The sequence below is a fragment of the Anopheles bellator genome, chromosome 1 (assembly GCF_943735745.2).
Source record: "Anopheles bellator chromosome 1, idAnoBellAS_SP24_06.2, whole genome shotgun sequence".
NCBI lineage: Eukaryota > Metazoa > Arthropoda > Insecta > Diptera > Culicidae > Anopheles > Anopheles bellator.
Genome location: NC_071285.1, coordinates 39170478 through 39198150, shown reverse-complemented (window position 1 = coordinate 39198150; position 27673 = coordinate 39170478). Strand labels below are relative to the sequence as shown.

At 50.3% G+C, this 27673-nt stretch overlaps 9 protein-coding genes across 9 annotated transcripts; 5 read left to right on the top strand and 4 right to left on the bottom strand.

Moving 5' to 3' along the window:
• Positions 1-3634: 3634 nt before the first annotated feature.
• Positions 3635-4528, bottom strand: LOC131205398 (uncharacterized). The gene is made up of 2 exons (XM_058197477.1): positions 4182-4528; positions 3635-4097 (listed from the first exon to the last, which is right to left on the bottom strand). The coding sequence occupies exons 1-2, from the start codon at positions 4526-4528 to the stop codon at positions 3635-3637; spliced, it is 810 nt and encodes a 269-aa protein (XP_058053460.1).
• Positions 4529-7386: 2858 nt separating this feature from the next.
• Positions 7387-8538, top strand: LOC131215558 (uncharacterized). The gene is made up of 2 exons (XM_058209950.1): positions 7387-7511; positions 7595-8538. The coding sequence occupies exons 1-2, from the start codon at positions 7481-7483 to the stop codon at positions 8536-8538; spliced, it is 975 nt and encodes a 324-aa protein (XP_058065933.1). The 5' UTR covers positions 7387-7480.
• Positions 8539-8569: 31 nt separating this feature from the next.
• Positions 8570-9847, bottom strand: LOC131214920 (translocon-associated protein subunit beta). Its single transcript, XM_058209263.1, has 3 exons — positions 9678-9847; positions 9403-9595; positions 8570-9331 (listed from the first exon to the last, which is right to left on the bottom strand). The coding sequence occupies exons 2-3, from the start codon at positions 9593-9595 to the stop codon at positions 8946-8948; spliced, it is 579 nt and encodes a 192-aa protein (XP_058065246.1). The 5' UTR covers positions 9678-9847; the 3' UTR covers positions 8570-8945.
• Positions 9848-10109: 262 nt separating this feature from the next.
• Positions 10110-12422, top strand: LOC131206103 (phosphoglucomutase). The gene is made up of 2 exons (XM_058198499.1): positions 10110-10435; positions 10498-12422. Exons 1-2 carry the CDS (start codon positions 10358-10360, stop codon positions 12103-12105), a joined length of 1686 nt encoding a protein of 561 aa, XP_058054482.1. The 5' UTR covers positions 10110-10357; the 3' UTR covers positions 12106-12422.
• Positions 12423-13076: 654 nt separating this feature from the next.
• LOC131215557 (optineurin-like) lies at positions 13077-13785 on the top strand. Its single transcript, XM_058209949.1, has 3 exons — positions 13077-13175; positions 13237-13571; positions 13629-13785. The coding sequence occupies exons 1-3, from the start codon at positions 13077-13079 to the stop codon at positions 13783-13785; spliced, it is 591 nt and encodes a 196-aa protein (XP_058065932.1).
• A 478-nt stretch (positions 13786-14263) lies between these two features.
• On the top strand, positions 14264-15830 carry LOC131215419 (protein lin-7 homolog C). The gene is made up of 2 exons (XM_058209811.1): positions 14264-14693; positions 14782-15830. The coding sequence occupies exons 1-2, from the start codon at positions 14657-14659 to the stop codon at positions 15336-15338; spliced, it is 594 nt and encodes a 197-aa protein (XP_058065794.1). The 5' UTR covers positions 14264-14656; the 3' UTR covers positions 15339-15830.
• Positions 15257-17285, bottom strand: LOC131215408 (actin-related protein 6). Its single transcript, XM_058209800.1, has 4 exons — positions 17157-17285; positions 16080-17087; positions 15824-16005; positions 15257-15723 (listed from the first exon to the last, which is right to left on the bottom strand). Exons 1-3 carry the CDS (start codon positions 17276-17278, stop codon positions 15876-15878), a joined length of 1260 nt encoding a protein of 419 aa, XP_058065783.1. The 5' UTR covers positions 17279-17285; the 3' UTR covers positions 15257-15723; positions 15824-15875.
• A 584-nt stretch (positions 17286-17869) lies between these two features.
• LOC131215323 (E3 ubiquitin-protein ligase RFWD3) lies at positions 17870-20324 on the top strand. Its single transcript, XM_058209713.1, has 2 exons — positions 17870-18591; positions 18679-20324. The coding sequence occupies exons 1-2, from the start codon at positions 17931-17933 to the stop codon at positions 20196-20198; spliced, it is 2181 nt and encodes a 726-aa protein (XP_058065696.1). The 5' UTR covers positions 17870-17930; the 3' UTR covers positions 20199-20324.
• A 2213-nt stretch (positions 20325-22537) lies between these two features.
• Positions 22538-25336, bottom strand: LOC131216306 (neurotactin). The gene is made up of 2 exons (XM_058210759.1): positions 24187-25336; positions 22538-24114 (listed from the first exon to the last, which is right to left on the bottom strand). The coding sequence occupies exons 1-2, from the start codon at positions 25334-25336 to the stop codon at positions 22538-22540; spliced, it is 2727 nt and encodes a 908-aa protein (XP_058066742.1).
• Between the last annotated feature and the right edge of the window lie 2337 nt (positions 25337-27673).

The following is a 27673-nucleotide window of genomic DNA, read 5'->3' as shown; positions in this document are numbered from 1 at the left end:
TATTTGCTCAGTACCCCCCAGCATGCGTGCTTTACTACGTGGACGGGAAAATAGTGAGGTTCAGACAACAAGAATCGGCCGCTTTAAAGTCTCAGTCATAATTATCACCATCTTAGGGCGTTTAGTCCTGTATTTCATAATATTTTGATCAACAATTTTTGTTGTTTGTACGTGAATAGTTTGAACAATCAGAAAACGGTGGAAAGGACAGAGGCTCGTTAAGAGTTAAACGACGAGGAAGAGTTAAACGAACAGAAGTCAGTTGATGGCTTAGAGCTTTGTGGGATTTTAGATTTAAGTGGATCCTAGGGATCCTAGGAAAAATTGAGGGACTTTTTCGAATTATTGGCGAGCCCCGGTTAGCAGCAGCAGTTTATTAGTTAGACCGCTGATGTTAGGAATAGCAAAATTATTGTTTATGCTGAAGCGATTTGCTTTTCCTATTTTAAGAATACAAACGTTTTTCGAATATATTTAAAAAATCTAACAAAACATAAACATTCCATATAAACGTGATCGAATAGTAATAAATTTTCGATCAAAAATTGCAATGTGAGAATTGAAAAGAGCTCCCGATGAGCTTCATGGTAAACTTTGTTAGTTCCAGAATTGGTAGTCACTTAGCTAGTCTTTGTGATAGGCTACTTCCAACCAAACCTTCTACTAGGTTGTTTGAGGAACTTCTTGAAAACCTAGGAAAAAATGTAAGAAACGGTTCGTAATTAAGCCGTTAGCTAATGAAATCGATGTCATGTTGAAAACTTTAGTTCTTCCAATTATTCGATCTGCGTTTAAATTTTATGACTGTAGGAAAATATTCGCAATGAGGAAAATTAAGACAAAACAAAACTATTAAAAGCAAAAAAAGAGATCTTTCAACTCATTCAAAGCAGAGATTCAGTTTTTATCGATGGACCCTATGGAAAAGGACTGATTTCTTGGACAGACTCTTTAGGTGTGAGTCAATATAGTGTTGCCACCGTCGGGGTGAAGGAAATGCAGAATCCTTTGACCTTTTTCTAGTTCAGCTCAATCCGTATTACCCTCGTTTGCAATCGCCTGCTGAGGGTCTGCTTTATCCACGAATTTATTTTTCTGTTTCCGAACCTACAAATACAAATCTCTTTGAGACCTAAACCCTGTGCCTCAATGGACGACGGCCTAACCCACACGTCGAAGCGTAAAAAACAATCCCCCGAACCCCGTGAGGCGTGGAATTTTCCTTTCCAAAACATTTGCGTCGTCCCTTCGAGTGGTGGATAGTGGAGCGTGATGGCTGGATGGATGGATTGCTGCTGCCGGTTCTCGATATGCTCTCGACAACTGCGTCGTCATCACGTTTCCCTCTGCGCGTTGCACCGACCGCGGTAAACTTCCGTTTCCTAGGAAGCGGAAATTGGGTTCCCCAGGACCTTGGCGACGTTTTCGGGGCCCATCAACCAGAAGAGCAGCTGAAGAGAGCACTAGCGAAGAAAAACAAAACCGTACACCCAGCATAATTCCTACGCACCCGCCTTCGGTGCTGTGGGCTTGATGGCGGAGGACGCAACTTTGTTTGATGCTATCTTGTCTCAACCTCCACCCCGCCCGCAAACACGGCCACGCATTGTGTAATTGATTTGGCCGCCAAGTTTTACATTTGCTTTGTACAAAACAAAAAAATGGCGTTATGCTGATGGGCCGAAAAGTTACGCGAGCCAGAACGAAACGATGGCAATCAACGCGCTACTATTGCGCGGCACAATTTTTGTCCACAGACAACTTGCGTCATCGAGGTCACACTAAGCACTGGCCTGGCCAGCCCGAGAGGCTGATAGGTAAATATTTTATCTCGTCCGCCAAGATCGGGATCATCGCGGGCGACCCCCGGAGCCCGGAGTGACCACTCGAACGGCGGGATAAAAGTTGTGAATCGGAAGGAAGTAGTAAAACGCCACACCACACGCCACCCGGTGCCGGTTGGCTAATTGTTTGTTGTGTCGCTGCTCTTGGACCGTCACGGTCGGGGGATGTACTTTTCTCGTTGTAATCAGTTGTTGTTTGTCCTTCCTTCTGAAGATCTTGGCGCAACTACGCAATACGGAAATGTTACCTTTTATTCTAAGCTCATGTTTGTTTTGGAATGTTTCTTTTGTCTTTTTCGCTGCCCTAGATTAAATGAGGATTTATGTTTCATGTCCACCAGGCATTGCTGTGGCTTTCTGGTACGCAATTCGGAAGCTCTTTGAAAGTAATCTGGGTGACCTAGTACTTGTTTTTGAAATTACTCATTGACTGAGTTTAATCTGTAATTGTTTCCTAGGTACACTATTTTATAAAATTCTGACAAAACACGAATTATTGTCAAATTAAATCAAAAAGGATAAAATAGCTGTTAAACTATAAGCTTTTGTTGATAATTTTAATATTTATTAATTTAAACGATTAAAACTATATATAAATTAGCCAGTTTGTTAAGAAACATAATAAACGTATAGTAAATGCTAAGCTAGATCACCTAAAAATTCAAGACGGCGAAAAATATGAAAACAAAGGTTAGTTGTAAGAGAAGTTAGGCTGATAATTTATTTATTTCTCTTTTTTTGTAAACCAAGTCAACCCTGATTGACCACTTACACGTAGAACATATTATTAAACATATTTGTTAAACATTCCATAAGGTTACGATCAAATAAGAACCATTGGAATAGTTTCAGGACGTTTGAGATAAATACTTGTACCACCTAACGGAGAACTTGTGCTGTTACCCAGTCCAATTGTCCCAATTCAGTTCGGATATACAATTTTCACGGAAGGTTGATAAAAATGGCAAAGTTTCATTAGTTTTTCGAATTTTGTGTCGTTTATTTACAAAATAAAATAGAAGAGAGACAGAGTTCCGCTCGCTTACGAAGATCCCCCAAAAATGGTATGTTCGCGTGTGTATCGCGATTCCGTTCCAGTTCCGGTTGCGGCAAAGCTCCACGAAGAGTATTACCCGGCGTTCCTTTCTGCAGCCCTAATCTCGATTTTACTACTGCCCTCCGGTCAATCCAGCAACCTTAGCTCGCCTCGATCCTCTTAATAAATATGATAACACCGCTGATCGCCCCGGGGAGCCTATGGTAGGTGTTTTGGACTTTGGCCTCTTCACTAGCACCGGCGCAAAGGAATGGTTCCCAAAGGCTACGCGGAACTGTTTCCTAATGAGTAGAGTAATTGCACTTTTTATCGCAAATAAGTTGTATCTGTCGCGCTCTCTGTCTTCGCCTTGTCTATCAGGACGGCGACAGAACGGGCAAGGCGGCCATCTACTCTACCATCGCCATGTACGAGACTACAAAACGTCCCTCTCGTTGCAATCCACGGCACAGCGTAAGCTAAAGGTACGTTTTGAATACACTTCCTGCTCTCGACGGAGGGGGACTTCTAATTTAGAAAATAACCTAACTTATCTGTGTTCCCAATCGTTGCGTAGCGCGTTTTGGCATTTGCGTGTCAGTCCTTTTTGTCCAGAATGTTTTTGCTTCACAAGTACTTCACTTATCTAGCCACTAGTTCTAGTAAATCCCTTATTCACGTGCTCTGCTCTGCCGTGACTTGATATGATATTTCTATTCCGATTAAGAGCTAATCACTTTGCCGCCGCCCGACTCTAGCGGCCGTAGTAGCTGCAGCAGATGGACGACCGTGGAACGCGCTGTGTCGGTAGCCCGGAGATACCTCTCAGATACGTGTAGGACACTGGCCGGCGAAGGATCTTTTTCGGCGGTGGTTTGTTGGATTCCTTGCTCCGCTCACCGTTGGCTCCGTTGCTGTTGGTGCTGAACAGTGAACACTTGGACTCGGTGCGCGAGTCACGGCCCTTGCTGTGGAGCAGATTGTTCACCGAGCTGCTACTGCACGACAGGGACCGCGAGCGGATCGGTGCACTGATGGCGAGGCTCTCCAGTAGCTTTAGCACCGACGAGCGACGTGACTTCCGGCGGCTATCCTGCACTCCCGAGCCCGAGACATCACCGGGCGCCTCCTTGGCGCCATTCACGGTCATTTCGCTGGAGGCACCCGAGAGTGCGGCCAGTTCCGACAGTCGCAGCTGCATCTGGAGCTTGGTCCTTCTGCTGCCGTTCCGCGAGTACCGTAGCTGGTCTTCCTCGTCTTCCTCGTCGTCGTCCGCACCGTCATGGCTCTTGGCGGCCGACGATGGCAGGTGCTCCCGATGGTGATCGCTGATCGACGAGCAGGAATCGACGGACGAACTGTGCGAATCCTCGTCCCCGTGTGTAACTCCCAGTTGATTCAGCTCGTCGTGCGACTTGAGGCTGATCTTGCGGTACACGCTCCGGAAAAAGCTGAACGATTTGTCCTTCCCGGGGGACACCGAGGACGAGAGCGGTGACACGCTGCGTGTCGACGGGGTCGGTATGTCGATGTAGAAGTTGTCCATCAACACGGGCGTGCAGCTGTCGGTCGACCGTCGGTGACGGTCCATGGTGGGGAGACCACCAACACCATTTCCGGTACTGAGCTTTTCGAGCGTCATCGTCATCGTTCAACGTGGCACTCTCGAGCACTGGGAACTACTGATGCGGACACGAATAGTCCCAAACCCACCGTGACACGATTCTGGCAACCCGATATGATTCGTTGTATCCAAAGTTGCGCGAGTGGAAGCAGTTTTTCGAAAGATCTGAAGGCGGTTGTGAATTCGACTTCTCCACTAGCTGTTGCTCAGCTCCGTACTATCCGTTTACTGATGGCCAGAGTACGCCACGCGCTCGCCTTTTATAGAGTTTCCGGCTCGGCTCGGGAGGCAGCAACACCGAAGTTGGGGCCCACCCGAAGCCGAAGTCGCTGCCGGATGCTGGATGCTGCACTGGGATGGTAGTTCATCGGCCAACCGAGCCCACGCCGAACCGAGAGTGAAAGCGGTGTCCTTGTGAGAAGGAAAAATGCTTTCTCCACGCCGTAGCAACCGCGCTCTGGCGCTTTTTGGCGCATTCTAGTGATCGCCAACCCGCACCGGAAGTGGCGTATCCTTCACATTTCAGATGCAGCTGACGCTGCCGTCGGAACATGCAACGAATGGCCCAGGAGCCTTGCTGCGTTCATTCATAGGAGAGCTCTGTTGAACAAAACTCCTGACGCTGCCTTCAACTAAAACATTTGGAGGGCAAATTATTTATGTCATTAGTTTGACGTGGCATTTAACTGTTTCGAAGCAAACTAAATACCAACTGGGGGATTGGACCTAATCCACAACCATCTTTGAAAGGAGTCGTTGTTTGCAACTAAAGATATATTTAAATGCAATTAGCTTATATTTGATGGCTAGCAAAATATATCAGTATCGACATACATCAGTTGAAGAACAATAATTAGATGCTTGCTTATAATTTTTAAGACTTACTGTGCTCTGCCTTCGCAAACAATTACCGTAAACTTAATATGCGCTCACAAATGGTTGCTAGATTGTTTTCAGTAACTCGGCACCGACGGGTTGCTAGATCGAAGGGTCAACCAAACCATCCGAACCGGTTTACTAAATTACCGGTCTCCTTGGCGGTTTGTTTATGTTCGTCTTATCCTCACAATAATCCAAGTAAGAGCATAGCTTCGACTCGACGCTTGATTGACCCCCAATTTATCCCATTTTCCCAAACACTCTGCATGCAGTTTGCAATTACAGATTCCACCGGGGTTTCCAAGAAACCGCTGGGGGCGTAGCGAATTAGACTTGCACTTTACGCAACACAGTAGTGTGTGAAGGCAACAGCAAAAGCCCGGTACCAGCAGCAGACCCGAGAGATAATCAACTAATTCGTCGCAGTTTGTATCCTTTACGCTCATCGGCCCAGATTGCGTAATAGCGAGCCCCCTCGCTGCCGGAAGGATCTGGGGCTGGTAAAATAGAACCGTAATGGGCACCCGTTGATACGAAGGGTAATTTGTCGGAACAGAAATAAGACTCAATTCCGACGACACTGCTGTAAGCTCACAGGCCCCAAAAGGCAGGGCATCCATTGCCAACAACACCGAACACGCCGCGGTGCCGCTGGTTTGACCTAGATTTTTTCGGTTTTTCTACTCATTTTAAATATCAAACCGTTTTTGGAAAGTTTCAAAATTTACTTCGACGTAGTTAATGTGACTATAACGGACCCATGATGAGAAGCCTATCTTGTTCGGCCAATTCCACTATCGCATGTTCCTGAGAAAAATTGTTAGCTTCACTAGATGGTAACGGCGGTCAGGCGTGATGCGTGGAGGCAAATTTCTCCAATGGTTTCCATAAAATCACTGCGTGACTGATGAGCTACATAATGGATCACATTACGTTGGGAGGCAAGCTAACCGATAACGTGACCACCCGGGGGTGGCGGTTTGGCAAAACAATTATTGTTGAAAAATCAAAACTGAAAGCTGGAGGAAAACCCGGTGCGATGCCGATGGAAACAACGTTTGCCCTTTCGACCGGCCATGTGATTGTATAATTAACAGGTCGGGAGGCTAGTACGTCAATGAAAGTTTACGGTCGCGTTGCAATCTCACCTCCCGAACGGGTGGGTAACACCTTCCACTTAACACCATCGTTTGGCATCGGCGGTAAGCCAAGAGTCGCCCATCATCGGCGTGCGCGGCCTCCACGGGGTGTGTGGGTTCCACGTTTGCCTGCCCAAAGTATAGCAGCAGCAAGTCCTGGTTGCTTATGTGCCAAGGCGGATTGCCAAGGATAGAAAAGTTTTGCGCCTTTACGATTCGAAGTCGCAAATGAGGCGGTGGCCCTCACGTGAAGGATCGGCTCACGGCTCACGTGGCACCTAAAATGGAAACTAAACGGAAGCGAGTAAGGATTTTTGCACAATAGTTTGGCATAGCACCACCCGAAGTCTCGGAAAATCAGTTCCGCACGCCCGAACAGAAAATGGACGTCACGGCGTTTGCGAAGTCACGCGGGTTGGAATGATTCTTGCCTTCGTCACTCGGTCGTTCGAAGTTTCCGCTGTTTGCGGGAAGGTAAAACTAAATACCCACAAGTGCTAGTGTCTTACGGAACTTTATTCCCTCTCGGAAGCATGAAATCATTCCACAACCGTTTGTTCGTTAGTTTGTGCTGCCCGCCATTCTCCTAGTACAACGAATACCTCATGGTTTAAATGCTTACTATGCTTGAATGAAGCACACAAATTGTAAGATTTTTTTAATGTTAGGAAAACGGACCGTGTCGTATTTATTAAGATTTTTCGAATATAGAGATCGATTGTATGGGAAAAGAGTCCGTTTACTGAAATCAAACAAAACTGACAGCCGCGGCTAGTCACCCTATCCGTGGGGCTTCGTGCTGTGAGTAAAAACAGACTGCGGTTTGAAATTTGCAAATGGCGCAGCAGCGCCAATTCTCAGTAATCACAAGCCACTTTGATCAGGCGTCTTTTTCGTGGTCCGTGTTTCGTGTTACCTTCAATTTTATTCTGTAGCCCATTTTCCTTTGTTCGACAAGATGGAGACCCCAGAAGAAGCGAACGTTTCAGGTTCGTATTTTTAATCGTCGACTGTCCCAATTAAGGCGTAAATAACATCTTACATCTTACATTTTCCCCCTGGTGAACTTTAGCAGAATCGGTCGTCGACGAAGACCTAAAACGCCTCGCCCATCAGATGATCCTGTTCGTGTACGAGTTGATGGCGATCGACTGGAACGCTTGGAATTTGGAGTTCTGGGAATCGTTTCGCCGCACGCAAGAACACCTTACGATGTCCGCCAAGGCACTGCGAACCTTTTTCTTCCATGACATTATGCAAAATCCGGACTACTTAGAAAACCTGCAATACGACGTTCGGTCGTACATCAATCCAATGTTCAACTGCTACCGAAAGGACGTCCTGCAGCACGTCGATTGCTGCGAGACGATCGATTTCGTGAAGGACGGGCCTTTGCCGCCCGTCGGGGCCGCGGGTTTGCCACCGATTAAACTGCAAACCAAACCGGTTGTCGGAGGCCCAGGTCTGGAGCAGGTATCGGCGCCAGTGGAGCATCCATCTGCGCCAACCGTCGATCTGACATTGCGCTACATCTACATGTCGGAGCAATTGAGCGAACTCCTGTGGACGGAGGACGAAAAGCTATCGAAACCGACATTATCGATGGCCGAATGTATGCAACGGATTGCCGTTCTGACGAGCAGCGGCATCCCGTTGGCACAATGCATCGAGCCCGGTATGAAGTGCTACGACCGTGTGCGACAGCTCGGTTCGGCCCAATCGTCAGAAAACGTGCCGCCAACACAATCTGCCGAAAGTTCGTCGGCCAGCTACGGTACGCCCCTAGCACAGTCGACCGCCCTGATGGGCAAAAAGGGTCCCATGCGTGCAGGCTTAACCCCGGCGAAAAAGGAGAGCGCAAGCTCTGGCGTGGCTAGCTTCAGAACCCCACTAACCACTTCAACGCCTTATCTGCCCCGACCGTTGAAAAGCCGTCCCGACGATGGTCAACAACCGTGCTGTAGTTACCGTTCGGTGAAAAAGCGAGTTGAAAAGCCAATTTCGGAACAAAGATAAGAAATGAAAATGTCAACGCAACACGCTTACGATTATTGTTGGGAGTTTTGGACGAAAACGTTTCGTTCATTTACAGTAACAAAACAAATGATGGGTGTCGGCCTACTATTACTTTACAAATCTCTCGCTGCGCCTTCAGAAGCGTCTGCTCTCCCCAGTACTTAAGGTCTCGGGGCCTAAGAAAGATAACAGGGACATTTTGAATGCTTCGGGGTGATGATTGCGCTGTTTGTGCAACGTACGGATCGATGAAATGTTACGGTGCCGCGAACGAGGGACTCTCTCTTACACATTTAATTAGTCTTCGAAGATGCTGAATGCTGCCCACCCGCAGAAGAGCAACAGGAAAAATCGGTCACTCCGCGGTGCGCACTTCCAAAACCAAACCTGCCGTCACTTATCCTCCGTTAATTTGCCTTCTTCGACGGTCTGGCCAGCAGTTCGTACTTGGTCTTTGAGCTGTACCACATCGCGTACGGGATGGCGAGCGAGGGCAGGGTTAGGAAGGCGAACGCTAGCCAATCGAGATAGTGCGAGCTGAATTGCTTGTTGAACTGCGCTTCGGCCACGATCGCACCCTCGCCCGGTTCCGAGCTGATCGAGAACTGGTCCTCGGCCGCATCTTCCGTGGCCAGATAGTTTACCTCGGCGGCGGTGAAGTTCAGATAGCCGTACGTTTTGGGCCGCACCACCACAATGTGCGTCACATTCGTTTGAGGTGCAATACGATCGATGGTGGCCGCCAGCTGACCGCCTACCACCTCAAACACCTCCGGGTGGAAACCGTTGTCGACTGGTGCGTGTGGAACGGTAACACAAAACTTAAATTAGTTAATATTCCCCGTTCGGAGATTAGCTACATACCCAAGCGAACGTTGACGGCCGGACCGGAACCAACGTTGTACAGTGTGTACTTTACCACGATGTCCCGCGCTTCCACCAAATACTTGTTGAGGATGTGCTTCGATACCAGCAGGCGGGCTGTGTTGTCCTCGTTCGCCAATCCAAGTTGACTAACGGCAAGCAGGGCCAACAGTGCGTACACAAAACTCTTCATCTACAAGTCACAGGGAGAAACATGAGAAACTTAATCAAAGCACGCTTTGCCGGTAGCGCAAAACGCGGCCAGACACACTTACTGTTTCACTTAAAGGATTTGTAGTTTGCCAACAATAAATGCAAATAAACACCGCTTACACGGCCGGTTCCGGGAAAAACTGTACACGTCGTCTATCCAGAAGTGAATGCGGTAAGTTCGAAACCGTGCCTCTCACCGTGAAACTGGCCGTGTTCCGATTCCAACGCTGCGTGCGAGTCAAAATACGTGTACGGTAGCTGTCAAAATCTGGTTTCGGTGTGTGCGTGCCGTGAAGGTTGCCGTAGAAACGTTTTACGCCACCCCATTTTCGAACAAGATCGATATAAGAACGCTCTACGCAAAGAATTTTCTTTCATCTCAACCGAGCAAACCTCCTCAATGAAATCCAAAATTCGTCAATTTTATGTGATTGTTGATAGTTAATATTTCTATGAATGCAATGAATGGCAAAGCACCTATCTGTGTTGATTCTTTACGCACCGTGACCACCGTTGGAAACTGCCGCGCATCGGTTTGTTATCTTTCTGTCAGAACCGTTGATACAAATTGTGTCCCCGATGTTTGCCGAGACCGAAACGACCTTCAGTGACATTCAAAAGGGCAAGGAGATACTACGGCGGCCTCGCGTTCCGTGCTCCGAGATAATACGGTTCTAGCGAGATTGTCGCAAACACACGAAGGGTCACACTTTTCTTGAAAAGACATTCAAAGAGGCAAGCCATGGGTGTAACGATCGAAACCGTTGCTACGGCTCCTTTCGAGGGACAGAAACCAGGAACGAGTGGTCTTAGGAAGAAGGTAAGTTGCTACATTGAATCCTTCAGTGACCCCAAATAACAACCGCGCCTTGTTCGTTGAAGGTTAAAGTGTTTACGCAAAAAAACTACACCGAAAACTTTGTCCAATGCACGCTGGATGCGAATGGTCCGGCGCTGGCCGGTTCTACGCTGGTCGTCGGTGGCGATGGTCGATACTTTTGCAAGGAAGCGTGCGAGTTGATCGTCCGGTTGTGCGCCGGCAACGGTGTGCGCAAAATATTGCTCGGCCAGAACGGCATTCTTTCAACGCCGGCCGTTTCGAGTTTGATCCGACGCCACAAGGCCCTCGGGGGCATTGTTTTAACCGCATCGCACAACCCTGGTGGACCGGACAACGATTTCGGTATCAAGTTCAACTGCGAAAACGGTGGCCCGGCGCCGGACGGGTTCACCAACAAGATCTTTGCCCTGTCGGGCGAAATCAAACAATATCGAGTAGCCCCGGTAACAGTAGACATCTCGAAGGTTGGGGTAACGAATGCCGACGTGAATGGCAACCCTTTCACGGTGGAGGTGATCGACTCGGTGGCCGATTATGTGGCACTGATGCGGGAAATCTTTGACTTTGACCGATTGAAGGAGTTTGTCTCGGGAAAATCGCGACCCGGTGGTCAACCGCTCAAGATGCGCATCGATTCGATGAACGGTGTTACCGGGAGCTATGTAAATGAAATCTTCCTCAACTGTCTCGGTGCGCCCAAGGACGGAGTGGTACACACGACCCCGCTGCCCGACTTTGGTGGGCTCCACCCGGATCCGAATCTAACGTACGCGAAAGACCTGGTGGATACGGTGCGTGCCGGCGACTACGACATCGGAGCAGCATTCGACGGTGACGGTGATCGGAACATGATCATCGGTCGGAAGGCTTTCTTCGTTACGCCTAGCGATTCCCTGGCCGTGATCGCACACTACCTAGAGTGCATCCCGTACTTTAAACGCAACGGTATCCAGGGGCTCGCGCGCAGTATGCCCACAGCCTCGGCCGTCGACCGCGTGGCGGAAGCTTTAGGCAAGGAAATGTTTGAGGTGCCGACGGGCTGGAAATACTTTGGCAACCTGATGGATGCGGGACGGCTGTGTCTCTGTGGGGAAGAGAGCTTCGGCACCGGATCGAACCACATCCGCGAGAAGGACGGTCTGTGGGCGGTACTGGCCTGGCTCTCGATCATGTCGCACACGGGCAAAAGTATCGAGGAGATTTGCGTCGAGCACTGGAAGCGCTACGGGCGCAATTACTTCACGCGCTACGACTACGAAGAGTGCGATCTGGGGCCGTGCAACGAGATGATGGCTACGCTGGAGACCACCATCACCAGTCCCGCGTTCGTCGGGCGTGAACTGAGTTCCGGTGGCAAAACGTACAAAGTGAAGCTGGGCGATAACTTTAGCTACAACGATCCGATTGACAAATCAGTCTCGACCAAGCAGGGACTGCGGATTGTGTTCACCGACGGCAGCCGGGTCGTGATGCGCCTCAGTGGAACCGGAAGCTCCGGGGCCACGGTCCGATTGTACATCGATTCGTACGAGAAGGAGAACGTGCTGGGAAGCGCATCCGAGATGCTGAAACCGTTGATCGATATCGCACTGGAAGTGTCGAAGCTGCCCACCTTTACCGGTCGCACTGCACCGACGGTTATCACGTAAAACAAAATGTCCAGGGTATCGGAGATCCCCCATCTCAATTTGCCATCGTACCGCAAAAGCGAGTGCAATACACTAGTACACCGTTGTTACGCTTGAAGTGTGCATTTCGATGTTCTTCATATGAAGTAGGGTTTTATTTCTCGTTACGCTAATTTATGCAAATGCACCACTCAATAAAGTTGGGTTTGTTAATTTCACAAAAAATTGTTATCCTTTGGGGTATATAAAAACCTGTAAAAACACAAAAACACTAGTTGTATGGAACTTTTCAATAAAACCAATAACAGATTGTTATCAGCCAACTATTGGCGCATTGTCGTGGCGATTTGCTGGTGATTTATTGTATGTTATTTCCGACTGTTGTTTGATAACTGCTTTGAGTAAATACTGTCCAAGCGCTTATCATGTCCCGAGGATCTTCTTCTCGCTTGGTTGATTACTCGAGTCTGAGTAATTTGCAAACCAATGTAATCCTTCGTTAGATATCTCGGTAAAAATAGAAATGCATTAGACAAACAGAACCCTGCACTATATAGTGTTACAGCCCAACGTTATCAGCATAAGACAACAAAGATCAGCTGCGAAAGTCAACCGTAATCAATCGAAGCTGTCCATATCTACGAGTTGATACGCGGCAACATGGAACAATTACATTTCCCGCTGGTCTAATCCTATCCACCAAAACAAATCAAAACTACTTATCATGGTTGTCGTCACCGGTAACTGTTGCCGTAAATGCCTTGCCAAATCCGGACGACTTCTGACCTCTGGTCGTAACATATCGCTACCCGTATCGCCGTATCTTTAGATCGACACACCACCCGCGATAAAAGATAAGTTTTTGGACGTAGCAAAAATGTGCCTAGTACTCTCAGTGCCATACCCGGTTTTGGGTAGTATCGATACAACGTTAACCGTTGCAGCAGAGGGTCCACTCCGGCTACAAGTAGTAAGAATTCTAAAGCACTGTCATGGAAGCATCGGTGCTACGAGATTACGAGCAGCGGATCAAAGACCTGGAAGCTACCAATCTAGCTCTGCGTGATAAACTGCTAGAACATGACAAATTGGTAAGTCCTACTTCTAATTCCGCCAGCAACAAGTGAACAACTTCAGTCACTCTGTTTGAAGCGTAAAGTCTACGTGGAAGATCTCAATGCGATGAAGCGTTCGTTGGGAAGCCTGCAAACTCTACTCATGAAGTGCCGGGCAGACATTCTTTGCCACGAGATGCTAACGCCATCCGAAGACCTCAACATGCTCCCCGTACCCGATACGCTGGCGAGCGGGGCCACAAATATGGAGGTTGTATCACTGCAGGCCCAGCTGGAGGTTTGCAAACACGATTTGACCGAACAACGGGCCGCCTATCAGGAGCTCCTGATTGAGAAGAATCGTATAACGGCCGAGTTGCAGGTGATGCTACAAAGAAATCACCAACTTTCGATGGACAACGCGCACACGTTGTAAGTGCTAAAATGTGGACGCTCTTAACCGGAACTAACCGCCTTTTCTTTTTGCAGCCGAGAGCGCCCGAAGCGCGGCAGCATCAAGCTGTACGGTACATCGCCCGGCATTTTCGAACGTCTCGTGGAACCGTGTCCCCACTGCAACAATGTTTTCGGCGATTTTGTGACGCTCGAAACACACATTAAAGATTGTCCTGGGCTCGATTACTAGCCTATAGGCGGGCGATGATAAATGGATAGCTTTATTTTAACTTTACGCACCGTGGTATCAATAAACAGCTTTAACTCTCCATGTGTGAACGTGTTATCATCTAGAGCGTTATCTAAAGCCGGAAAGATTTACACAGTGATTAGCAAAATATTACTGTTTAATCCAATATTCAAGCAAAATTACTTACCAAAAGCGGTGCGATAATTTAAATAAGCTTTACTCACTTTTGGCTGCAACAAACTATTTTCATCTTTCGTTAAGGTTGTTTCCGTTGAGTACATTGCAACAACTGATTTACTTCCAGACAGTTATTATGTTGCGATTTTTTGTACATTTTACAATCTGTGAGTGAACCGTCACAAAACGAAACATCGTTTGAAAAGGCATCTAGCCACCTTGGGCACCATCTCCATGCAAACAGTTCGTCTGACATTTCGTCTGCTGTCAAGAGTCGGGTGAAGAGAAAAATACAATTTTCCTCCCGCGGCCAACCCTTCTGCACCAAAGCAGCCAAAAACACCGAGTAAGAGCGTGGAGTAAGTGGAAACGCAATCCCCAAGCCAGGAACGGTCCGTTTTGCTCTCTCTCCTGGGTGCGGAACTGGGAAAAGTGATTGCCTAGCTCTGCTCTGACGTAGCCGCCCATTCGACCATCGCCGCGTATGCTATTCATAGCAGTGCCCTAATAGGGTGCAAAACTAAGGCGCTGAGCATAATAATAAACATAAGCGCGTAGCTCGGTGTCCGCGAAAGTGGAAAAGAGTTGGGTGGCAGTGGCCCGAGAGTGTGTAACCCCATCATCGATCCGTGACTGGATGTCGCGCTGAAACCATCTGGAAAGCGTTTGCGTAAACAGATCAATCAAAATAGGCATGGCAAACGTTTGTGAGCCTCTCACGCTGGCCAAAGGTAACGGCTCCTGGGGGAGCACAGCAAATGACCTTACAAAACCCCGTTTCGATTTTACTAACGTTTCCCTGCGCGCGGTTGCTTTCAGATGTGAAGCGCTCGATCGAGCTGCTGGAAAAGCTGCAAATGAGCGGAGAGGTGCCAGCCACCAAACTGGCCGCCCTGCAGAAGGTGCTTCAGAGCGACTTTCTGAACGCGGTGCGCGAAGTCTACGAGCACGTGTACGAGACGGTGGACATACAGGGTTCGCTCGATGTGCGCGCTTCAGCCACGGCCAAAGCAACGATTGCCGCATTCGCGGCGAGCGAGGGTCACGCCCATCCACGCGTTGTCGAGCTGCCAAAGACGGATGAGGGACTCGGCTTCAACGTGATGGGCGGCAAGGAGCAAAACTCGCCGATCTACATTTCACGCATCATTCCGGGCGGTGTAGCCGATCGACACGGCGGTCTCAAGCGGGGCGATCAGTTACTCTCGGTAAACGGCATCTCGGTGGAGGGTGAAAACCATGAGAAGGCCGTTGAGCTGCTCAAGCAAGCGGTCGGCTCGGTGAAGCTGGTCGTACGCTACACGCCGAAGGTGCTGGAGGAAATGGAATTGCGCTTCGACAAGCAGCGGGCGGCCCGAAGACGCCAGCAGTACTAACTGCGAGGAACGATCGTCAGTGTCGCGTGTCGTGTGTTCGTGTTTTGTTGTGGCCTCACAATGATTCTCATATATTCTCCGTACCCTTACACTTTAGTCAGAAGGCATCTCATCGTGTAGAAAAGGAAAATATCGTTATTTAATAGTACACTTTCACTCTCAGTTTGTATCGGATAGGCTCGCAAACCTTTTGATACGGTTCGTTTCCGTGGATTCTCTGTTTAGACGAGTGTGCATTTGTCTCACGGTGAAAGGCGCTCTACCATCGGTGGTATCGGTAGAACCCGCCTTCTCTACGACGGTCGAGAGAAAACCCCAAATCCAACATGTTAGAAACCTCGGGCGTCCCAGACAAATCGGAATTCTCTTGCGTCCCACTGTTCACCTAAAATGCCATAGCCCACACAGCGAGAGACAGAGAGCAAAGGTATTGTGCACAATGTTGGAATGTGTTCGTAAATAAAGTATATGTACCACCCGTTTACCTGATAACCGGGACCACGTGTTGGCTGGCGCCTGTTATCGTTTCACCCGCCGCTAGCTCTCGTACTTTTCCACCAGATGCTTCGCGCCGTACTCTTCGTACTGACTGCGGCTCATGCACGACTTCAGGAAGCTGAGCGACTGCGAATACTGTTTGCCACCATGCCAGGCGTACGTAATGGGGCTAGAACAAGGCAAGTGAGATCGAGGTTAGTCGTCGGTCGGTCGTAGAGACCGGCCGCTTCGGTTCAGTCTTACTTTTTCGGCACCATCACGTTGACCTCGTACTCATCCGGAGCCATCGCTCGGACGTCCTTCTCCACGCGCGACTGCATTCCGGAAAACAGGGCACATCCACCACACACAACAATGTTTGCGAACAGGTGCGGCCGTGTCTCTTCCGGGCATGCATTGATCGCATCGACGATCGCTTCCGGGATACCCATCTGCTGGACGCCCACGTCCGATGGGTGAAACAGTATTTCCGGTATCACGAAACGCTCGTTGCCCAACCGCAGCGTTTGCAGTTCCTCGCTGCCATCGGCCGTCGATGACTGCTCGTTCGGTTTTCTCAGATAGCCCCGCCGAATTTGCGTGTAATCCGGCAGCATGTAGTCCCGCACGATGGTGTTGTCGGGAAAGCGTTTGCGTGCTACTCGCATGTCTTCGGCAAAGTTCTGTGACACGAAGCAGCTGTCCTCCTTCACCTGATTGATGACGTGAGACTCGTCCATCACGTTCAGCTGCCGATAGGAGATGATCTCCTTCAGATGGTTCGTCAAAACTTTGCCACCGACGTCGATCCGCCGGATGGCGTCCTTCACTTTGGTGCCCTTGATGAAGGGCACGACGTGCGTGAAGCTGAAACCCGTCTCTACCACCACACAGCACAACGGTTTCTTGCGCTCCGACGTTTCGTTTCCGTGCGTGTAGTTAAAAGAGGCCAAATCGACGGCCGTCGCTTTGCACACGGCATCACAATCGTACTCTTCGTAAAGGATTTCCAGCATCGCTTCCTGGATCGAGCCAAAGTTGAACAGTGGTTCCGTGACCAGCAGCGGTGTCTCGGAGAACTGCACCGGATAACAGTCCGGCCCGAAGAAGTAATCCCAAACCGTTTTCTGCACATCCCAATTCACCAGATAGCCACGCTGGAAGGAAAGGATGTAAAACAAGCCAGACACATCGCGGCACTCTTCGATCTGGTTGCCTATGAATGGGCGACGCCGCTCGGACTTGGCTTTCGTAATGCAGTTGAGTATCGTTCTGAAACGAAGGACCAAAACTCACACTGAAACGGAATCACACACCAAACGGTCCAATTGCTACACTTACTTTGGTTCTTTTTCATCCGACAATCCCAGCTTGGCGTAGAAAGCACCATTATCTAGTACAAACACACTACCGTCGCCCATTTTTGTGGAAATACTTCGGTGCCTGTGCGGAACCACCGGCATCAGAGATTGTTTTGTTTACGCCGTTAAGAAGTTTTACAACGGTAGCCGAGATGGAAAGCATCTAAACGCACCCCCGAATGCGTCAAACGAAACGTCAAACGAAAGAACTTTTGACATAAAAAAGAATCTAGTGCAAACTTAAAATAATCATCCTTGAGGGAAAAAACTTAAAACTCGAGGTAATAACTTAAAATAATCACTACTTGGATTGGTGCAATATACTGACGCTTCTCTTCAGGAATGATATTTTCCATCGTCCTGTTTTGATAGTAGTTCAAGTCAAATCTGATTGTTGGTTTTGACGAATATTTTTGACGAAAACCGTTTTGCACGTCTTTCCATACGTTTCGGTGTTAATTTTTTGTTCACTCACCAGGTTTTTTAATCGAATATTTTTCGAAAAAGGACGTTGTCAGCAGTAACGCCGCTTTAATGTCTTTTTTCCGCCAAAACTGTCACCCGATTTTCCCATTCGGGTTTCAGCTTCTAACGAACAGCTGTCAGTGGTTTGTTTACGCTTTGTTCCACAAATCGAATTGATTGTCCATCCTGGCTGTTTTACGACCATTACAATCACTTGGCGTCGTTTGGCAAAGGTACGTTTGGGCGAAACTGAAACAGGTTCAATTGTAGCATTCTTCAATGTACCACGATGGCCGACGAGAACGATGGCGAATTGGAGGTATCAAGCATCGTAGAAGTGTCATCAGACGAAGCAATTCCTTATGCCGCTATTTTGGAATCACATATGGAAATCGGGAATCGCGAGCTACGGCCTCCCCTCGAACCGGAGGTACCAAGCACTGATGCGGAAGAGTCAGCAAATGAAGCAGATCCTGAAGCCGCTATTTCGGGATCACCTCTCGTGGATAGGGATATCGAGACTCCAGAGCCCCGCGAACGGCCTTCCCTCGATTCTGAGGTATCAAGCATTGACGCAGAAGAGCCGGCAAATGAAGCAGATCCTGAGGCCGTTATTTTGGCACCACCTACCATGAATATGGAGATCGAGACTCGCGAGCCCCTTGAACCTGAGGTATCAAGCATTGACCCAGAAGAGCCAGCAAACGATGCTGGTCCTGAGGCCGCTTTTTCGGGTTCACCTCCCCCAGCAGATATGGAGCTCATTCTGGCTCGAATGGAGGATAACCGCATATTAGCTTCGGTGGTGTTGCTTAATCGTATTGAGAATTCAGCTTTATATAATGCACTAGAGTCAACAGAAGAAGAGCCGACCGAGGAAATCGTGACGGTGGAGCTTTCCGATAGCAGCCCATCAAATCGCACAAGTCCGCTTACGACACCCCGAAGAAGTAAGCATACATCAGGGTGAAGCACACGCCAAACGGCTCTTTGGTAATCTTTTATCATTTCTGTTGCCCCTGGTCAACGATTTTCAGAGAAACGAAAAAGAACCGTGACCCCGAAACAAACGGAGCCGTCGGCTGCCGCGAAAGGAATGTCTGACGACGAAGACAATGGGTTGCAGTGCTCGATCTGTCTCGACGAATGGACGACATCGGGCGAGCACCGCGTGGTGTCGCTGAGGTGTGGTCATCTGTTCGGCCAGTCGTGCATCACCCGGTGGCTCCAGAGCAATGTGGGCCCCCATCGGTGTTGCGCCACGTGCAAAACGAGAGCTTCCGTGCGTGACTTCCGTCCCATCTACGCCAAAGCTGTCCGAGCGTTAGACACGACACGCGAAGAGCAACTAAAGGTGGACCTGAAGATCGAGCGAGACAGGGTGGCCGAATTACACATGAAGCTCACGGCAGTCACTGTGCAACTGGCCAACCAGCGCCATCTGGCCGCACAGTACAAAGTGAAGCTCGATGAGATGAGCACTGCGGGTGAAAATCCCGTCGTGGTGTTGAACTCGACCGTGCGACCGACGGTTTACATGCTCAACATGGACAAGAATATCGAAATCAGCTCAGAGCCGGGCTGTCGCGTGATGGCGTACGCAGCCGGGCCTCAAATTTTGTTGATTTCGCTAAAGTCTACCCAAGTTCTGTTCCCGGGGTATGCGGTGCGCATGTTGCGGGCCCCCGACTATAATGCAATCGGCACAGTGTTCGTTTCTTCGCAATCGATTCGGGACATCGCGGTAGATGCTGCGGATGCTCTGTTTGCTTGCGCTACGATGGAGAAAACGGTCAAGATATTTTCCATTGCCCAGCGTAACATAAAACTCACGATCACTCCTAATACGGAAGAGGCCGTGTGGTCGTGTTCCTTCGATAAGGAGCGGCCCACGTGTCTGTACCTCGGTTCAGTTCACGGCGCGGTGTACGTGTACGATATTCGTCAGCCGGAACAGTGCCTGATGCAGTTCGCCGTGGGCCACGCGCACAATGACGTCACGGCCGTTATTAGAATTTGTCCGGTCGATCCGACGCCCACCATACCACTGGGGGGCTTTCTCGTCTGCAAGCTCAAGTCGCTGTGGTTCTTCGAATACACCTCCATGGGGCATGTCAATGAGAATCGGCTCAACCTCGAGGGACCATTCTGGTCGATGAACTACAATGCGGTCAGCCGGTTTATTCTCGTCACGCAGCGTATCACACGTACCGGCCAGCGGACAACGCACGTGCTGGGGACGCTCGAGCAACTGCGAGGTATCTTTTCCTTCAATGTGCATTACAAGTTCGAAGGGTCACAAGTGCAGACAACGATGCTACGCAATGCCCAGCTACTGACGCCCAATGGTGAGGATACACTAGTGGCGTCCTTCCTGGAGGACGACCGTGCGCTGGGCACTTGGAGCACCAGCTGCGGATCTCGCCCGATTCAGAAGCTAGAGATGGGCGATACCGTACTGGACATTTGCCCGGTCAAGTTCATGCCTAACCAAATGCACGTGGCCACTCTGTGCAGTCGCCGTTGTCGGATTTATTGCCTCCGAATTGCAAAATGACATGGGGCCTCGCGATGCTAACTTTGTAAGGACACGCATTTTATTTGCATTCGCCATCCGAAACTGATCGATGCCGGTTGCTAGTTTTGGCGCGTCGTCAGCGAGATATTCTTAAAACAACCGTACGACCTCTACTGAATTAGTATATAGAATTTGAATAAATTTGTAACCGAGACGATTTTGCTAAACGAACGTTTGTTTGGATTACTTATGGAATGTCTTCCAAGGGGCATCAACATGTGGGGGGTATACGCGATGTGCGTGCGCTGTTCGTGTTCGGACTTTGTAAAACAAAACTCACACAATAGCGGCTACATTTTCAAACAAAGAGTGTATATTTTCCTTTCGATTTTTGTTTTGTTTCAGTAGAATACTAAGACTTTACAGATTGCCGCTGTCGGGGGCCGCTTCCGCGTTGCCCGTCGGAACTGTTGCGTACATCGAGGGGAAACTCGTTCGGGTAAACGGTAAAGTTTGGCTTTCGTAACAAAACTTGGTACCACGCGGGATGGCGAAGAAAGCAAGAGTTAGTGCGCGATACTTGTTGTGATAGTAAAATGTGTGGTGGATGTTTGGTGATTTTTTCTCTCCAAACCGATCGCTATGTTTAGCCGTCCCACTGTTGGCTACGTAAATGCAGTTCAGGTGTCGAGCTCGGTTCTTTTCGCCACCTTAAAAAGGATGGCGATTTCTGTTCTGACTATTATGTTCGATTGTTGTTGTTTTAGTGCGAATCGATCAGTAGCATAATAATAATATCTATCGCATATGACCAGTAATAATTACACAAAGACGGAAACGACACTCAGAACCAGCGTCGCCGAAGATGGGCCGAAATGGGACGAATTATGGACGAATCGAGAAAAGCATGAAAAGCTAATATTCGGCAGAATAAAATGACGGCGTGTAAAACATACAGAGTGTGGTTCGTAAAACTAGCGAATAGATTATAAATTACAACAAATACACGGTTCCATTCTGCTGTGTCTGAGTTTTGCTAAAATTACTTTCGTGTACAGCTCTTTACGCTTTTTTTGCACCCCGCCGCACCTATTGCTGCTTCGCACGGTTCTCTCGCTTGGTTGGTGTGGTCGTTTCTATTAGATTTGTGTTTATTTATTACGCTTCTTTTTATCTTTAACTTGACGTGATTCTTTCCGTCACGTTTACAGATCTTACCCTCTGACGCGCATCACTTTACATGCTCTAATCTGTTTTAATTATTATGCGTTTACTTAATGAATACTTAAAACTCGCTGCTACCTCGCTAAGGTGACCATAAATTAATGCATAGAAAAGAGAGTTGCGTTTAGCGTCTTTAGTCTTTAAATATTTATGTTGTATTACATTCGCAACTCGTCCCCACTGCTTCCGTGGCCCGGTGGGGATTGACCACCGCGTGGCCGTTTAGTTAAACCCTACTCTTGTTCAGATTCCGGCAGGTGGCGCCCCGTTTGAATTAGTTTCATGAGCTGAGGATTGCTGCCGTAAGGCAATGTGTTTCAAATGCCCCCACAAAAGCTCGCCATTACCATCGAGAATTCAAAGATGAAGCCCCCCAAGGACAAACGGCTCACGTCGCTCAGACCGATGAAAGTGATTAATTACAGTGTTGTAGGGCAGTTAGGGCCAAATGTGTGTACCCGTGAAAATGAGTTTTGGGTTCTAATTCGCTCTCTAAATGGTTCGCATGAAATCGCCGATGAACTGGATGAAGGACAACCTATCTCTCACTGTAGTCTGAACTGCTGTTGTAGGGTGTATTTGACCGTTGAGCCGTTACAATACTGCTATAAAATACTTCTCCTCACGTTCCGCTAGCATAACGTGAGCACAAAAAATTGCGCCTTTCTGGCGCAAAATGATAAAATACTTTGCATAAAAAAACTGCTCCCTCGTGAGGATCGGGACTGGGAAAAGCTGCGTTAAAATTAAGCGCAAGCGCATAAATAGCACGGTAGACGTAAGTGGAAAAGTGTGTCCCAAAAAGCGTCGAAAACGGAACGATGTCCCCAGGATGTTGAGGTGTCCGTTGTCCGAGGTTATATACTTGCATCATGTATATACTACCATCTACGTAAACGTGTATACAGGCGCACAATGTATAAAATGGTCTGTTTGTCTTTGCGTTTCGTAGACTGCGATGTTGGTGTGTGTTTGTTGTTTAAATACTTCCGTTACCTAATTCACTACTGTTAGCTAGTTTGTCCAGACGTTGCGCTCTACCGTCTAGTGTTTCGTCCGTCGTTGAGGGTTTCTTGCCGTGTCTTGTTCTTTTTTTGGTTGGTCCTCGCACCACGCAGCGCACCACAGGTTGGTCACAGTTTCTCGGTCCGCGTTTAGTCTAACCGTGCGTACCGCGGCACGACGTCGTTCTTGATCCAAAACAGGCAGTTGTCGCTGTTGTACGTCGGCAGTGCGTCCTGGCCGATATCGAGCAGCTTTTTTCGCAGCTCGTGCTTGATTTCACCGTGCGACACGTAGTGATAGAACAGCTGCTGGATGGCGGACACGTACCGGCGCTGTTCCGGCGTCTTCGGTTCGTACCGCCCGAGGATGGCCTGAATGTCGGAGTCGACGTCGGCCATGCCGAGCGCACCGCCCGTCTGCGACACCACGTAGAACTGAGAGCTGGTCAGCTGCTGCGTGACCGTCAGCAGGGGGCAGATCGTGCGGATGTCCGAAATCATGGCCACCAGGCCCTGGTAGGTGGCGTTGTACCGCCGAAGCGCCTCCTCCGTCAGCCCAAGCTGCCCGATCACACTCTCGTTCACGTGTGCCGTCACCAGTTCCGGCGTCCACTCGGTGTACTTGTTGTGCAGCTTACCATTGTGGGCCTCGTGGGTGGTGGAACCGAACACGGACCGTACGTGGGTCGACACGTCCGTGCTCCAAACATCGGCCGGGTGTTGCTGCAGGATGTTACCGTCCAGTACGAGCCACTCGTGACCACCACCGTTGCTGGTACCATTCAGCTCACCGATCGCCGGCAGATCGGGGAACGTGCGACGCCACACGTCGGGCACCGCATCCAAAATCTCTTCGTCCTCCTTGTCCAGCAGGCACGTCGCGTCCGTGCAGCGCACTTTGCTCGCGTACAGTGCATTCTCCTTCTCCGAGTCGGCCAGCGGTTTGCCAGGGAATATGGAGGCTCCCGATGAGACCCAGGTCCGGGCGAACAGTTTGGTAGTTTTGTTCGACGACGCGAGGGCCGTCACTAGCGTGCCACCGGCACGGTGTCCAAACAGGGTGACCGACTTGGGATCGCCCCCGAAGTGCGGGATGTTCAGCTGGATCCACTTGAGCGCGACCATCAAATCCGTTAGCCCGTAGTTGCCGGACGTCGGCGGATGGGCTCGCTTCGTTAGCTGCTCCACGGCAAGGAATCCGAACACGTTCAGCCGGAAGTTGGGGCGCACAAAGATAACGTCACGGGCACGGGCGTAGCGTGTCGATGGCCGCAGTTTACCGGGCGAGTCCCCGGTGAAGGATTCGGCCCCGACCAGCACCACCACTGGCAGCGGGTTGTCGTAGCGCACGTGCGGTGTGATGACGTCGAGCGTGAGGCAATCCTCGGCACCGTCCACCTTGCCGTCGGCGTAAAACTGCCAGCAGACCGGGGTCGAGTTGTGGGCCTTCAGCGTACCGTTCCAGCAGTGCTCGATGCTCTCGATTGGTTGCGCCGGTTTCCAGCGGTTCTCCCCGACCGGTGGAACCGCGTAGGGTATGCCACGGAACGCGAACGAACCGTCCTCGAGCACGCCCTCGACGCGCCCACAGTTGGTGACCGTTTCGATGTACTTGCCATCGCGAACCGGTGCCGTAACGGGTTCGCTTTTACCGACGAACGTGAAGGCGATGATCAGTGCCACGAGCACCAGGAAGATCAGGATACCGGCAACGATGGCAATGTCATCTGTCAGCAGCAGGAGAAGTAAGAGTTAGTAAAGAACCAAACGGTGTTCCCGACACCACTTCGACCACTTACCGACTGAACACCGGTACGCCTGAACTCGCTGCAACAGACTGCGCTCCTGGGCGTCCTCTTCCGCTTCGGCCGCCTTATCCTTCGCTTCCTTGTCCTCCGGCTTTACCAGCGCCTCACCATCGGTGCCGTTGACGCCCGTCTTGCCATCGACTCCATCCTTCGTCTCGGTGTCCTTCAGCGAATCGTCCAGCGTTTCCATCGACGCCAACCCGGCCCGGTTCTTCGGAGTCTTCCCCAGCTCGATATCGTCGTCCGGTTCCCCGCTCGCCACCGGTTTGAACCGCTTCGGGATGATACTGGCCAGTGGGACCCGCAGCGCGTCCAGCAGACCCTTCTTCGGTGCCTGGCTACCGTCCGTCTCGTCAGCGGCCGACTCGCCCTTTTTGGTGTCCTCTCCGGGCGCATCGCCACCCCCGTCGTTCGGTTTGTCCGTCGCTTCGGCCGTCACTTCGTCCTTCTCCTCCTCTTCCGCCGCCGCCTCGGCTGCCTTTGCACCGGCCTCCACATCCTCCGCAGCCGCCGCCGCCGCCGCCGATTTCTTGGCGAACGGATTGCGTAGCTTCAGGTTGGCGAAGAACCCACCGGCCGTACGCTTCGGTTTCTCCTCCTTTGCCTCACCACCGTCCGCCGGCACCTTCGCGTCCTTGGCCTGCTCCCCATTTTCGCCCTTCTCCAGCAGCTCGTTGTCCGCTCCGTCCGCTTCCTTCGTTTTCTCCTTGTTCTTGTTGAAGAACCCGGGCAACTTGAACGCTCCGGCCGGAACCTTTTTCGGTTTCACTTCCCGCTCCTCGGCCTGCACCTTGTTCGGTTTCGTGTCACCGGCCGCCGGCGGCTGCTGCTCTTTACCCGGCTGCTCCGCCGCCTGGCCATCGGACTTTTTGTCGACCAAGCCGGCTTCCTCCGGCAGCTTCACGATTTCCTCCCCGTTGGCCACGTTTTCGGTGCTCTTCTTGCGCTGCTGGTCCTGCTGCTGTTGCTCCTTGCCAGGCTTGTCACCACCACCGCTCTCCCCGAGCAGCTTCTCCGTTTCCTTCGCCTCCGGCTCCGGTCCGTCGCCGGCCGGTTGCGGTGTTGCCGGTTTCTGACCCTGCTCGGTTGCTTCGGTCGCACCGGCCGCTGGCGTTGTTTCCTTCTCGTCCGTTTCACCCATACTGCTGTGCTGTTGGCGGCCCGTCAGACTTCCCTACCGTACGCCGCGTCGTGTTCGTCTGTAATAAGGAAGGAAATCTGAATGTTAGACGGGAACTCAGTTGGCACAATCTAAGATCGACGCATTCCGATCTACAAGCTGCTGAGACAGTTCTATGATGACGAAGTGACAGTTCTTGATTAGATTCAATCTTTCTCGACGCTACTCCACAAGCACGTGAAGATCGGGATCGGGTACTGGTATTTCATTACCACCGAGTCTAGCCGTCGACGATCTTAACTAAAAGCCTCACGCTGGTGCATATTGCCTCTCTCCACGAGTGTACCAGATGCTCCCCGTTACGGCCAATTATGGACCTAGACAAGGTGGCGAAGAGGTATCGCCGTTGACCTCGATCTAGCCACCACCTGTCGGCCGGGTGCGATCAAGAGATCAAGACATCAGAAACTCGCTTCCCGGGGGCCAGGATTAGTTCCAGCGCTCGCTACCCTTAATGGGGCAGCTAGCGAAAATAAAAAAAAAAAAAACCCGGTCCATCGTTGCAATTCTCCTTCTCCGCCTTCGTGTGTGTATGTCCGCCCGGGGGGGTTCTTTAGGCACATGAGCAGCCGGCCCCGGTTTTGTGATCGAAAGTAGGCAACACGGCCGTAATTATTCGCTCCACATTAGCTCCGGCTCCGGCGAGCTTGCGCGCGCGCGCTTCATCCTGCACGTCCGCGACCATATCCGACCCAGATCACCGGAGATCGATCCTGGGGCAAGCTTCGCGGCCACGGCGGCGCAGTGCAGTTGCAATTCCGGCCTCCCGTCTGTACATTCTTTAGCCATGTACGGGTGGCGGTAGGTAGCATTCTCGTTTTTGCCTTTTCCCCGTGTTTGCTTTTATTAAACCGAAGAGCCGAGAAACTTTCTAGCGAAACGGGAGAACGGCCAATTTATGGATCTCTCAATTCGCTACACCGTGCCCCATGCACTCTTCTGTGGGCGCTTCGAATGATTAGGAAAGCTCGCACGAGTGAGTCACCGAGGCCGCAACAGCGAAGGAAAGCTACGGCGCAGGCATTTCTCGGTCATTCGGTTAATCTGCAATTACGGACGTTCGCGGTACGGTAGCTAAAAGTGTTCAGCGTCGTGTTTTGCATAATTAAGAAAGTTGTTGATAGGCTCACGGTATGAGGTATTACTCTTCTTGGTCCCCGGGGGAACTGATTGCCCCCCTAGCGGGAGAAAATTTATGCCCATCCCAAATCTCACACTTGCTTCCCAAATCACGGACACGGACCCCTTGATTGCTACAAATCAAACCGTTCGTACATTAATAAACCATCCCCGTCTTCGGCGGGCAGCAAGCACCAGAAATGCTGCTGGTGGTGTTCTCGTTGCGGTGTCGGGATCTCGGGTCTCCTGTCGCAGGTTCCGAATGGAGAAACAGATTAATTTATGATACACATGCGGCGGCCCTTTGAATTGGGCCCTCCAGTCACACCGAGCAGAGTCCGAGAGTTCGTCGTGTTGGAATGCGCACAACCTCTTGACCGCGAACTGGGACCCGGGACCGGTCGTTCCCCGAAAAGCCGCTCCATTATGCTTTAATTAAACCTCAACAACATTCATTCGACCGATCCAACATAACCTCGCAGCAGCCTGTTGCTCGTATCACCGAATGCAACACGGGATGTGACAATGGATGTTCAATTACACCGCCGCCCAGTGGGACCGCTCCGCATCCTTCGCGTGGTGAGCGGTCAATTAGATTACAATCGAGCGGTTCTCACGGGAGTCAGCAGTTTGTGAAATTATGGAGTATCGGCCCATAGGGGTGTGCCACGGCTGCTGGCTGCACAGTAGTAGCTTGAGTGTCTATCAATATCCGAGGAGTTCGGTGACTCATAGGAAGTTATGTGACCTTTCGACATTAAAAACAAACAAGAATATGATAAAATCACAATCGACCATAAAGCGGCAGCATCGAGCTCCACACGGTCAAGCGCGTACCACGTGATCGTCCGGATTCCAGCGAACTGGTCCAAGAAGCGGGTCCATCACGTTTTTTTTTTGGCTAGTTGGCTGCTGCTAGGCTAATCCAAGGCAACACAATAGACCTCTTCAGCACCGAGAACAGTTTTAAAGGGTTCCCGGGAATCATAGAGCCCCCGAAAAGCGGAAGAAAAATAAAACCACCGAAACTGCGCCAGAGTGTCCAGTCCAGAGAGTGTGTGTCTGTAAACAGAGCGCGGCGGAAAACGCCATTTGCGCCGAAGAAACATAAAAAGCATCTTTTACTGATTTCCTCCCTCTTTCGGGTCAATGTGTGTTCCCCCCCGGGACTCCACGGTT

Bases quoted from the DNA above. Each gene is read 5' to 3' on its own strand.
- LOC131205398 (XM_058197477.1), bottom strand. From the start codon at position 4,528: ATGACGATGACGCTCGAAAAGCTCAGTACCGGAAATGGTGTTGGTGGT. The intron at 4,098-4,181 runs GTCGGCCGCCAA...GAACGGCAGCAG, and splicing joins CATCGGGAGCACCTGCCATC to AAGGACCAAGCTCCAGATGC.
- LOC131215558 (XM_058209950.1), top strand. From the start codon at position 7,481: ATGGAGACCCCAGAAGAAGCGAACGTTTCAG. The intron at 7,512-7,594 runs GTTCGTATTTTT...GGTGAACTTTAG, and splicing joins AGAAGAAGCGAACGTTTCAG to CAGAATCGGTCGTCGACGAA.
- LOC131214920 (XM_058209263.1), bottom strand. From the start codon at position 9,595: ATGAAGAGTTTTGTGTACGCACTGTTGGCCCTGCTTGCCGTTAGTCAA. The intron at 9,332-9,402 runs GTATGTAGCTAA...CACACGCACCAG, and splicing joins GGCCGTCAACGTTCGCTTGG to TCGACAACGGTTTCCACCCG.
- LOC131206103 (XM_058198499.1), top strand. From the start codon at position 10,358: ATGGGTGTAACGATCGAAACCGTTGCTACGGCTCCTTTCGAGGGACAG. The intron at 10,436-10,497 runs GTAAGTTGCTAC...TGTTCGTTGAAG, and splicing joins CGAGTGGTCTTAGGAAGAAG to GTTAAAGTGTTTACGCAAAA.
- LOC131215557 (XM_058209949.1), top strand. From the start codon at position 13,077: ATGGAAGCATCGGTGCTACGAGATTACGAGCAGCGGATCAAAGACCTG. The intron at 13,176-13,236 runs GTAAGTCCTACT...CTCTGTTTGAAG, and splicing joins TGCTAGAACATGACAAATTG to CGTAAAGTCTACGTGGAAGA. The intron at 13,572-13,628 runs GTAAGTGCTAAA...TTCTTTTTGCAG, and splicing joins ATGGACAACGCGCACACGTT to CCGAGAGCGCCCGAAGCGCG.
- LOC131215419 (XM_058209811.1), top strand. From the start codon at position 14,657: ATGGCAAACGTTTGTGAGCCTCTCACGCTGGCCAAAG. The intron at 14,694-14,781 runs GTAACGGCTCCT...GGTTGCTTTCAG, and splicing joins GCCTCTCACGCTGGCCAAAG to ATGTGAAGCGCTCGATCGAG.
- LOC131215408 (XM_058209800.1), bottom strand. From the start codon at position 17,278: ATGCCGGTGGTTCCGCACAGGCACCGAAGTATTTCCACAAAAATGGGC. The intron at 17,088-17,156 runs GTAAGTGTAGCA...CCTTCGTTTCAG, and splicing joins TCGGATGAAAAAGAACCAAA to AACGATACTCAACTGCATTA. The intron at 16,006-16,079 runs GTAAGACTGAAC...GCCTTGTTCTAG, and splicing joins AACGTGATGGTGCCGAAAAA to CCCCATTACGTACGCCTGGC.
- LOC131215323 (XM_058209713.1), top strand. From the start codon at position 17,931: ATGGCCGACGAGAACGATGGCGAATTGGAGGTATCAAGCATCGTAGAA. The intron at 18,592-18,678 runs GTAAGCATACAT...AACGATTTTCAG, and splicing joins GCTTACGACACCCCGAAGAA to AGAAACGAAAAAGAACCGTG.
- LOC131216306 (XM_058210759.1), bottom strand. From the start codon at position 25,336: ATGGGTGAAACGGACGAGAAGGAAACAACGCCAGCGGCCGGTGCGACC. The intron at 24,115-24,186 runs GTAAGTGGTCGA...TGCTGCTGACAG, and splicing joins GGCGTACCGGTGTTCAGTCG to ATGACATTGCCATCGTTGCC.